This window comes from Barbus barbus (assembly GCF_936440315.1).
Source record: "Barbus barbus genome assembly, chromosome: 32".
NCBI classification, from domain to species: domain Eukaryota; kingdom Metazoa; phylum Chordata; class Actinopteri; order Cypriniformes; family Cyprinidae; genus Barbus; species Barbus barbus.
This window is the reverse complement of record NC_136760.1, coordinates 27,093,727-27,107,364: the sequence shown is the minus strand read 5'-3', so window position 1 is coordinate 27,107,364 and position 13,638 is coordinate 27,093,727. Positions and strand designations below refer to the sequence as shown.

At 41.7% G+C, this 13,638-nt stretch overlaps 1 protein-coding gene across 1 annotated transcript in view; it reads left to right on the top strand.

Annotated features, from left to right (window-relative positions):
- The window catches only part of LOC306852743 (uncharacterized protein), a gene marked incomplete at its 3' end in the record, with an annotated part of 57,523 nt that overhangs the window by 19,109 nt on the left and 24,776 nt on the right, over positions 1 to 13,638 (top strand). The window contains exon 9 of the mRNA XM_079389808.1: positions 11,943 to 12,611. Within this exon, the coding sequence (XP_079245934.1) occupies positions 11,943 to 12,611 (669 nt within the window). The remainder of the gene's footprint in view (positions 1 to 11,942; positions 12,612 to 13,638) is intronic.

Below are 13,638 nucleotides of genomic sequence, written 5' to 3'. Positions count from 1 at the left end.
TAGCCACTAACCCCCAAAAATGTGGAACTGTCAACCATTTTAAATTAGAAAGGCTTCACTCTTTCATTAAAAAACAAAAGTCAAGACAATTCTTTTAAATTTTGGTTACACTGTAATTTGATAGTCCACTTTAGACATTCTACTAAGTAACTTTGTAACTAATTGTCATTAATTTACAACTACATGTCTATTAACTCTCAGAGTAGACTGTTAGCTTAGGTTTAGGGTTAGTAGAATAAGTTGCCATATGCTTGTAAAATTTGTCATAGTCAGTTTGTTGTATGTTGTGGACCCTTCAAAATAAAGTGTTAGAAGGTATTAAGCAGACAGCCTACTAATACTCTAATTACTTCTAGTCGACATGTAGTTACAAAGTTACTTACTGTTAGTAGAATGTCTAAAGTGAACTATTGAAATATAGTGTTACCAAAATACTGATTTAGCATGCAGATATCAGTTTTAACTACAGTGTGAAGTTGCAGTGTCAATGTGTTTTTTATTTTTGTTTGGAGTTTTTTTATTTCTTGTTAAGCACTATGAGCAGAATTTTATGTATTAAAAGTGCTAAACAAAGTTTGGTAAATGTTTTACTATTATTTAATGACAGAAAGCAACACGACTCCAGAAAGCACCACCACAGGAACCACAACACCAGAAAGCACAACAACTGAGACCACAACAACAGAAAGCACCACCACAGGTACAACAACACCAGAAAGCACAACAACCGAGACCACAACAATAGAAAGCACTACCACAGGTACCACAACAGGTACTACAACACCAGAAAGTACAACAACTGAGACCACAACAATAGAAAGCACCACCACAGGTACTACAACACCAGAAATCACAACACCTGAGATCACAACTATAGAAAGCACCACCAAAGGTACTACAACAGGTACTACAACACCAGAAAGCACAACAACTGAGACCACAACAATAGAAAGCACCACCACAGGTACTACAACACCAGAAAGCACAACAACTGAGACCACAACAACAGAAAGCACCACCACAGGACCCACAACACCAGAGAGCACAACAACTGAGACCACAACAACAGAAAGCACCACCACAGGTACCACAACAACAGAAAGCACCACCACAGGTACAACAACACCAGAAAGCACAACAACCAATACAGCAACAATAGAAAGCACCACCACAGGACCCACAACACCAGAGAGCACAACAACTGAGACCACAACAACAGAAAGCACCACCACAGGTACCACAACAACAGAAAGCACCACCACAGGTACCACAACACCAGAAAGCACAACAACTGACACCACAACAACAGAAAGCACCACCACAGGTACCACAACACCAGAAAGCACAACAACTGAGACCACAACAATAGAAAGCACCACCACAGGTACCACAACACCAGAAAGCAAAACAACTGACACCACAACAATAGAAAGCTCCACCACAGGTACCACAACACCAGAAAGCACAACAACTGACACCACAACAATAGAAAGCTCCACCACAGGTACCACAACAGCAGAAAGCACAACAACTGAGACCACAACAACAGAAAGTATCACCATAGGTACCACAACAACAGAAAGCACCACCACAGGTACCACAACACCAGAAAGCACAACAACTGAGACCACTACAATAGAAAGCACCACCACAGGTACCACAACACCAGAAAGCACAACAACTGAGACCACAACAATAGAAAGCACCACCACAGATACAACAACACCAGAAAGCACAACAACTGAGACCACAACGACAGAAAGCACCTCCACAGGTACCACAACAACAGAAAGCACAACAACTGAGACCACAACACTAGAAAGCACCACCACAGGTACCACAACACCAGAAAGCACAACGACTGACAGCACAACAACAGAAAGCTCCACCACAGGTACCACAACAACTGACACCACAACAACAGAAAGCACTACCACAGGTACCACAACACCAGAAATCACAACAACTGAGACCACAACAACAGAAAGCACCACCACAGGTCCCACAACACCAGAAAGCACAACAACTGAGACCACTACAATAGAAAGCACCACCACAGGTACCACAACAACAGAAAGCACCACCACAGGTACAACAACAACTGACACCACAACAACAGAAAGCACTACCACAGGTACCACAACACCAGAAATCACAACAACTGAGACCACAACAACAGAAAGCACCACCACAGGTACCACAACACCAGAAAGCACAACAACTGACACCACAACAACAGAAAGCACCACCACAGGTACCACAACAGCAGAAAGCACAACAACTGAGACCACAACAACAGAAAGCACCACCACAGGTCCCACAACACCAGAAAGCACAACAACTGAGACCACTACAATAGAAAGCACCACCACAGGTACCACAACAACAGAAAGCACCACCACAGGTACAACAACACCAGAAAGCCCAACAACCGATACAACAACAATAGAAAGAACCACCACAGGTACCACAACACCAGAAAGCACAACAACAGAAAGCACCACCACAGGTACCACAACACCAGAAAGCACAACAACTGAGACCACAACAACAGAAAGTACCACCATAGGTACCACAACAACAGAAAGCACCACCACAGGTACCACAACACCAGAAAGCACAACAACTGAGACCACTACAATAGAAAGCACCACCACAGGTACCACAACACCAGAAAGCACAACAACTGAGACCACAACAATAGAAAGCACCACCACAGATACAACAACACCAGAAAGCACAACAACTGAGACCACAACGACAGAAAGCACCTCCACAGGTACCACAACAACAGAAAGCACAACAACTGAGACCACAACAATAGAAAGCACCACCAGAGGTACCACAACACCAGAAAGCACAACGACTGACAGCACAACAACAGAAAGCTCCACCACAGGTACCACAACAACTGACACCACAACAACAGAAAGCACTACCACAGGTACCACAACACCAGAAATCACAACAACTGAGACCACAACAACAGAAAGCACCACCACAGGTACCACAACACCAGAAAGCACAACAACTGACACCACAACAACAGAAAGCACCACTATAGGTACCACAACAGGTACTACAACACCAGAAAGCACAACAACTGAGACCACAACAATAGAAAGCACCACCACAGGTACCACAACAGCAGAAAGCACAACGACTGACAGCACAACAACAGAAAGCTCCACCACAGGTACCACAACACCAGAAAGCACAACAACTGACACCACAACAACAGAAAGCTCCACCACAGGTACCACAACAGCAGAAAGCACAACAACAGGTACCACAACACCAGAAAGCACAACAACTGAGACCACTACAATAGAAAGCACCACCACAGGTACCACAACACCAGAAAGCATAACAACTGACACCACAACAACAGAAAGCACCACCACAGGTACCACAACACCAGAAAGCACAACAACTGAAACCACTACAATAGAAAGCACCACCACAGGTACCCCAACAACTGAGACCACAACAACAGAAAGCACCACCACAGGTACCACAACAACAGAAAGCACCACCACAGGTACAATAACACCAGAAAGCACAACAACCAATACAACAACAATAGAAAGCATCACCACAGGACCCACAACACCAGAGAGCACAACAACTGAGACCACAACAACAGAAAGCACCACCACAGGTACCACAACAACAGAAAGCACCACCACAGGTACCACAACACCAGAAAGCACAACAACTGACACCACAACAACAGAAAGCACCACCACAGGTACCACAACACCAGAAAGCACAACAACTGAGACCACAACAACAGAAAGCTCCACCACAGGTACCACAACACCAGAAAGCACAACAACTGACACCACAACAATAGAAAGCTCCACCACAGGTACCACAACAGCAGAAAGCACAACAACTGAGACCACAACAACAGAAAGTATCACCATAGGTACCACAACAACAGAAAGCACCACCACAGGTCCCACAACACCAGAAAGCACAACAACTGAGACCACTACAATAGAAAGCACCACCACAGGTACCACAACAACAGAAAGCACCACCACAGGTACAACAACACCAGAAAGCCCAACAACCGATACAACAACAATAGAAAGCACCACCACAGGTACCACAACACCAGAAAGCACAACAACTGACACCACAACAACAGAAAGCACCACCACAGGTACCACAACACCAGAAAGCACAACAACTGAGACCACAACAACAGAAAGTACCACCATAGGTACCACAACAACAGAAAGCACCACCACAGGTACCACAACACCAGAAAGCACAACAACTGAGACCACTACAATAGAAAGCACCACCACAGGTACCACAACACCAGAAAGCACAACAACTGAGACCACAACAATAGAAAGCACCACCACAGATACAACAACACCAGAAAGAACCACAACTGAGACCACAACGACAGAAAGCACCTCCACAGGTACCACAACAACAGAAAGCACAACAACTGAGACCACAACAATAGAAAGCACCACCACAGGTACCACAACACCAGAAAGCACAACGACTGACAGCACAACAACAGAAAGCTCCACCACAGGTACCACAACAACTGACACCACAACAACAGAAAGCACTACCACAGGTACCACAACACCAGAAATCACAACAACTGAGACCACAACAACAGAAAGCACCACCACAGGTACCACAACACCAGAAAGCACAACAACTGACACCACAACAACAGAAAGCACCACCATAGGTACCACAACAGGTACTACAACACCAGAAAGCACAACAACTGACACCACAACAATAGAAAGCTCCACCACAGGTACCACAACAGCAGAAAGCACAACAACTGAGACCACAACAACAGAAAGTATCACCATAGGTACCACAACAACAGAAAGCACCACCACAGGTCCCACAACACCAGAAAGCACAACAACTGAGACCACTACAATAGAAAGCACCACCACAGGTACCACAACAACAGAATGCACCACCACAGGTACAACAACACCAGAAAGCCCAACAACCGATACAACAACAATAGAAAGCACCACCACAGGTACCACAACACCAGAAAGCACAACAACTGACACCACAACAACAGAAAGCACCACCACAGGTACCACAACACCAGAAAGCACAACAACTGAGACCACAACAACAGAAAGTACCACCATAGGTACCACAACAACAGAAAGCACCACCACAGGTACCACAAAACCAGAAAGCACAACAACTGAGACCACTACAATAGAAAGCACCACCACAGGTACCACAACACCAGAAAGAACCACAACTGAGACCACAACGACAGAAAGCACCTCCACAGGTACCACAACAACAGAAAGCACAACAACTGAGACCACAACAATAGAAAGCACCACCACAGTTACCACAACACCAGAAAGCACAACGACTGACAGCACAACAACAGAAAGCACCTCCACAGGTACCACAACACCAGAAAGCACAACAACTGACACCACAACAACAGAAAGCACCACCATAGGTACCACAACAGGTACTACAACACCAGAAAGCACAACAACTGACACTACAACAATAGAAAGCTCCACCACAGGTACCACAACAGCAGAAAGCACAACAACTGAGACCACAACAACAGAAAGTATCACCATAGGTACCACAACAACAGAAAGCACCACCACAGGTCCCACAACACCAGAAAGCACAACAACTGAGACCACTACAATAGAAAGCACCACCACAGGTACCACAACAACAGAAAGCACCACCACAGGTACAACAACACCAGAAAGCCCAACAACCGATACAACAACAATAGAAAGCACCACCACAGGTACCACAACACCAGAAAGCACAACAACAGAAAGCACCACCACAGGTACCACAACACCAGAAAGCACAACAACTGAGACCACAACAACAGAAAGTACCACCATAGGTACTACAACAACAGAAAGCACCACCACAGGTACCACAACACCAGAAAGCACAACAACTGAGACCACTACAATAGAAAGCACCACCACAGGTACCACAACACCAGAAAGCACCACCACAGGTACAACAACACCAGAAAGCCCAACAACCGATACAACAACAATAGAAAGCACCACCACAGGTACCACAACACCAGAAAGCACAACAACAGAAAGCACCACCACAGGTACCACAACACCAGAAAGCACAACAACTGAGACCACAACAACAGAAAGTACCACCATAGGTACCACAACAACAGAAAGCACCACCACAGGTACCACAACACCAGAAAGCACAACAACTGAGACCACTACAATAGAAAGCACCACCACAGGTACCACAACACCAGAAAGCACAACAACTGAGACCACAACGACAGAAAGCACCTCCACAGGTACCACAACAACAGAAAGCACAACAACTGAGACCACAACAATAGAAAGCACCACCAGAGGTACCACAACACCAGAAAGCACAACGACTGACAGCACAACAACAGAAAGCTCCACCACAGGTACCACAACAACTGACACCACAACAACAGAAAGCACTACCACAGGTACCACAACACCAGAAATCACAACAACTGAGACCACAACAACAGAAAGCACTACCACAGGTACCACAACACCAGAAAGCACAACAACTGACACCACAACAACAGAAAGCACCACCATAGGTACCACAACAGGTACTACAACACCAGAAAGCACAACAACTGAGACCACAACAATAGAAAGCACCACCACAGGTACCACAACACCAGAAAGCACAACGACTGACAGCACAACAACAGAAAGCTCCACCACAGGTACCATAACACCAGAAAGCACAACAACTGACACCACAACAACAGAAAGCTCCACCACAGGTACCACAACAGCAGAAAGCACAACAACAGGTACCACAACACCAGAAAGCACAACAACTGAGACCACTACAATAGAAAGCACCACCACAGGTACCACAACACCAGAAAGCATAACAACTGACACCACAACAACAGAAAGCACCACCACAGGTACCACAACACCAGAAAGCACAACAACAGAAAGCACCACCACAGGTACCACAACAACAGAAAGCACTACAACTGAAACCACAACAATAGAAAGCACCACCACAGGTACCACAACAACTGACACCATAACAACAGAAAGCACTACCACAGGTACCACAACACCAGAAATCACAACAACTGAGACCACAACAATAGAAAGCACCAGCACAGGTACCACAACTGCAGAAAGTACAACAGCAGACACATTAGCAACAGAAAGTACAACAGAAAGCACTACAACTGAAACTACAACAACAGAAAGCACCACCACTAGTACTGCAACTTCAGAAAGTACAACAGCGGAGACGGCAACATCAGAAAGCACCACAACAGGAGGAACAACAGACAGCACCACCACCGGTACCAAAACAGCAGAGAGCACTACAACTTAGAGAAATTACTAGTTTTAATGTCTTCTTAAAATTAATTCTACACATAGTGGCTCCAGAGAAACTTAAAATAAGATCCATATCTACTAAAATATAGTGGAAGAATAAACTCTCCGGTCAGGTCATTGTGAGATTCTAATGAATAACATAGAGGTACTTTAAATAAAAAACAGTGCACTCTGAAAGACAATTATTTTTATTTCAAAAATGTACTAATGTTAATGCTAACAATCCCAGAGTGCTTTTTCAATTATCTTTTATTTTAAATAATTAATCTTACAATCTGTTAAATCATCATTTTAAAACAATGTGTGAAGAGTTTGTTATTTAATAATAATAATAATAATAATAATAATAATAATAATAATAATAATAATAATAATAATAATAATAAATTAAGTCTTCTGTATATAATACTGATAAAATGTGTATAGAAGATCAAGAATATATATCTACAACATAAATATGGAAGTGTTCATTGAGAGCTAATAAAAAGAATCTTTTGCAAATTGTTTCCCAGTGATATTCTTAACTTGACCCTACACCTAAAGTATATTGTTTAAATGGCAGAAAATATCTCTAATGCTTTAAAATGTACAGGGGGGTGGGGGTGAACAGCATTGTCCTCTCTGTAACATTCTCAGACCAATTTCTAACATATATATCTATATATATATATATATATATATATATATATATATATATATTTTTTTTTTTTTTTTTTTTTTTTTTTAAAGCTAAAGTAATTTAAGGTAGTAAATAATTAGCTATAAAATACCAATATTAGTAATGCATCAGTCTTAATCCTCTTAGACCTAAATGCATAATTTAACACTTGATTATTTAATTTTGCTTAACAGACTAGAAATTGGTCTCTGCAGTAAGATTCTAAATTGGTTCAAGACGTATATTGGGGGAAAGGTAATAACTTATTAAAATAGGTGACTATGAATCAATGAAATATTAAGTATTATATGCTGTTCCTGAAAGATAGAAGATAGAAGAACCTTGGTGCAATTATGGACAATGATTTTAGTTGAAATCTCACATTAATCAAGCAACAAACACTTTATTTATTATTTTTGCTAATCTTGATTACTTAAATGCTATATCTACATTGTCTTAAACCTAAGCTACAATTGATTAAAAAAATAAAATAAATCAGCAAAATACTAATGAAATTAAGAAGGAGAGACCATATTAATTGTTTTAAAACAATTACATTGGTTGCGAGTTCAGCAAATAATTTATTTTTATTTTAATGTGTCCCAAATCAAAGTTTCAAATCTTCTAGTGCTGGTCTTTTGGCAAACTATACAATCCATCCTAAGTGACTCGGTGGTGCTCCTTTTAGCCACTAACCCCCAAAAATGTGGAACTGTCAACCATTTTAAATTAGAAAGGCTTCACTCTTTCATTAAAAAACAAAAGTCAAGACAATTCTTTTAAATTTTGGTTACACTGTAATTTGATAGTCCACTTTAGACATTCTACTAAGTAACTTTGTAACTAATTGTCATTAATTTACAACTACATGTCTATTAACTCTCAGAGTAGACTGTTAGCTTAGGTTTAGGGTTAGTAGAATAAGTTGCCATATGCTTGTAAAATTTGTCATAGTCAGTTTGTTGTATGTTGTGGACCCTTCAAAATAAAGTGTTAGAAGGTATTAAGCAGACAGCCTACTAATACTCTAATTACTTCTAGTCGACATGTAGTTACAAAGTTACTTACTGTTAGTAGAATGTCTAAAGTGAACTATTGAAATATAGTGTTACCAAAATACTGATTTAGCATGCAGATATCAGTTTTAACTACAGTGTGAAGTTGCAGTGTCAATGTGTTTTTTATTTTTGTTTGGAGTTTTTTTATTTCTTGTTAAGCACTATGAGCAGAATTTTATGTATTAAAAGTGCTAAACAAAGTTTGGTAAATGTTTTACTATTATTTAATGACAGAAAGCAACACGACTCCAGAAAGCACCACCACAGGAACCACAACACCAGAAAGCACAACAACTGAGACCACAACAACAGAAAGCACCACCACAGGTACAACAACACCAGAAAGCACAACAACCGAGACCACAACAATAGAAAGCACTACCACAGGTACCACAACAGGTACTACAACACCAGAAAGTACAACAACTGAGACCACAACAATAGAAAGCACCACCACAGGTACTACAACACCAGAAATCACAACACCTGAGATCACAACTATAGAAAGCACCACCAAAGGTACTACAACAGGTACTACAACACCAGAAAGCACAACAACTGAGACCACAACAATAGAAAGCACCACCACAGGTACTACAACACCAGAAAGCACAACAACTGAGACCACAACAACAGAAAGCACCACCACAGGACCCACAACACCAGAGAGCACAACAACTGAGACCACAACAACAGAAAGCACCACCACAGGTACCACAACAACAGAAAGCACCACCACAGGTACAACAACACCAGAAAGCACAACAACCAATACAGCAACAATAGAAAGCACCACCACAGGACCCACAACACCAGAGAGCACAACAACTGAGACCACAACAACAGAAAGCACCACCACAGGTACCACAACAACAGAAAGCACCACCACAGGTACCACAACACCAGAAAGCACAACAACTGACACCACAACAACAGAAAGCACCACCACAGGTACCACAACACCAGAAAGCACAACAACTGAGACCACAACAATAGAAAGCACCACCACAGGTACCACAACACCAGAAAGCAAAACAACTGACACCACAACAATAGAAAGCTCCACCACAGGTACCACAACACCAGAAAGCACAACAACTGACACCACAACAATAGAAAGCTCCACCACAGGTACCACAACAGCAGAAAGCACAACAACTGAGACCACAACAACAGAAAGTATCACCATAGGTACCACAACAACAGAAAGCACCACCACAGGTACCACAACACCAGAAAGCACAACAACTGAGACCACTACAATAGAAAGCACCACCACAGGTACCACAACACCAGAAAGCACAACAACTGAGACCACAACAATAGAAAGCACCACCACAGATACAACAACACCAGAAAGCACAACAACTGAGACCACAACGACAGAAAGCACCTCCACAGGTACCACAACAACAGAAAGCACAACAACTGAGACCACAACACTAGAAAGCACCACCACAGGTACCACAACACCAGAAAGCACAACGACTGACAGCACAACAACAGAAAGCTCCACCACAGGTACCACAACAACTGACACCACAACAACAGAAAGCACTACCACAGGTACCACAACACCAGAAATCACAACAACTGAGACCACAACAACAGAAAGCACCACCACAGGTCCCACAACACCAGAAAGCACAACAACTGAGACCACTACAATAGAAAGCACCACCACAGGTACCACAACAACAGAAAGCACCACCACAGGTACAACAACAACTGACACCACAACAACAGAAAGCACTACCACAGGTACCACAACACCAGAAATCACAACAACTGAGACCACAACAACAGAAAGCACCACCACAGGTACCACAACACCAGAAAGCACAACAACTGACACCACAACAACAGAAAGCACCACCACAGGTACCACAACAGCAGAAAGCACAACAACTGAGACCACAACAACAGAAAGCACCACCACAGGTCCCACAACACCAGAAAGCACAACAACTGAGACCACTACAATAGAAAGCACCACCACAGGTACCACAACAACAGAAAGCACCACCACAGGTACAACAACACCAGAAAGCCCAACAACCGATACAACAACAATAGAAAGAACCACCACAGGTACCACAACACCAGAAAGCACAACAACAGAAAGCACCACCACAGGTACCACAACACCAGAAAGCACAACAACTGAGACCACAACAACAGAAAGTACCACCATAGGTACCACAACAACAGAAAGCACCACCACAGGTACCACAACACCAGAAAGCACAACAACTGAGACCACTACAATAGAAAGCACCACCACAGGTACCACAACACCAGAAAGCACAACAACTGAGACCACAACAATAGAAAGCACCACCACAGATACAACAACACCAGAAAGCACAACAACTGAGACCACAACGACAGAAAGCACCTCCACAGGTACCACAACAACAGAAAGCACAACAACTGAGACCACAACAATAGAAAGCACCACCAGAGGTACCACAACACCAGAAAGCACAACGACTGACAGCACAACAACAGAAAGCTCCACCACAGGTACCACAACAACTGACACCACAACAACAGAAAGCACTACCACAGGTACCACAACACCAGAAATCACAACAACTGAGACCACAACAACAGAAAGCACCACCACAGGTACCACAACACCAGAAAGCACAACAACTGACACCACAACAACAGAAAGCACCACTATAGGTACCACAACAGGTACTACAACACCAGAAAGCACAACAACTGAGACCACAACAATAGAAAGCACCACCACAGGTACCACAACAGCAGAAAGCACAACGACTGACAGCACAACAACAGAAAGCTCCACCACAGGTACCACAACACCAGAAAGCACAACAACTGACACCACAACAACAGAAAGCTCCACCACAGGTACCACAACAGCAGAAAGCACAACAACAGGTACCACAACACCAGAAAGCACAACAACTGAGACCACTACAATAGAAAGCACCACCACAGGTACCACAACACCAGAAAGCATAACAACTGACACCACAACAACAGAAAGCACCACCACAGGTACCACAACACCAGAAAGCACAACAACTGAAACCACTACAATAGAAAGCACCACCACAGGTACCCCAACAACTGAGACCACAACAACAGAAAGCACCACCACAGGTACCACAACAACAGAAAGCACTACAACTGAAACCACAACAATAGAAAGCACCACCACAGGTACCACAACAACTGACACCACAACAACAGAAAGCACCAGCACAGGTACCACAACACCAGAAATCCCAACAACTGAGACCACAACAATAGAAAGCACCAGCACAGGTACTACAACTGCAGAAAGTACAACAGCAGACACATCAGCAACAGAAAGTACAACAGAAAGCACTACAACTGAAACTACAACAACAGAAAGCACCACCACTAGTACTGCAACTTCAGAAAGTACAACAGCGGAGACGGCAACATCAGAAAGCACCACAACAGGAGGAACAACAGACAGCAGCACCACCGGTACCAAAACAGCAGAAAGCACTACAACTTAGAGAAATTACTAGTTTTAATGTCTTCTTAAAATTAATTCTACACATAGTGGCTCCAGAGAAACTTAAAATAAGATCCATATCTACTAAAATATAGTGGAAGAATAAACTCTCCGGTCAGGTCATTGTGAGATTCTAATGAATAACATAGAGGTACTTTAAATAAAAAACAGTGCACTCTGAAAGACAATTATTTTTATTTCAAAAATGTACTAATGTTAATGCTAACAATCCCAGAGTGCTTTTTCAATTATCTTTTATTTTAAATAATTAATCTTACAATCTGTTAAATCATCATTTTAAAACAATGTGTGAAGAGTTTGTTATTTAATAATAATAATAATAATAATAATAATAATAATAATAATAATAAATTAAGTCTTCTGTATATAATACTGATAAAATGTGTATAGAAGATCAAGAATATATATCTACAACATAAATATGGAAGTGTTCATTGAGAGCTAATAAAAATAATCTTTTGCAAATTGTTTCCCAGTGATATTCTTAACTTGACCCTACACCTAAAGTATATTGTTTAAATGGCAGAAAATATCTCTAATGCTTTAAAATGTACAGGGGGGTGGGGGTGAACAGCATTGTCCTCTCTGTAACATTCTCAGACCAATTTCTAACATATATATCTATATATATATATATATATATATATATATATATATATTTTTTTTTTTTTTTTTTTTTTTTTTTTAAAGCTAAAGTAATTTAAGGTAGTAAATAATTAGCTATAAAATACCAATATTAGTAATGCATCAGTCTTAATCCTCTTAGACCTAAATGCATAATTTAACACTTGATTATTTAATTTTGCTTAACAGACTAGAAATTGGTCTCTGCAGTAAGATTCTAAATTGGTTCAAGACGTATATTGGGGGAAAGGTAATAACTTATTAAAATAGGTGACTATGAATCAATGAAATATTAAGTATTATATGCTGTTCCTGAAAGATAGAAGATAGAAGAACCTTGGTGCAATTATG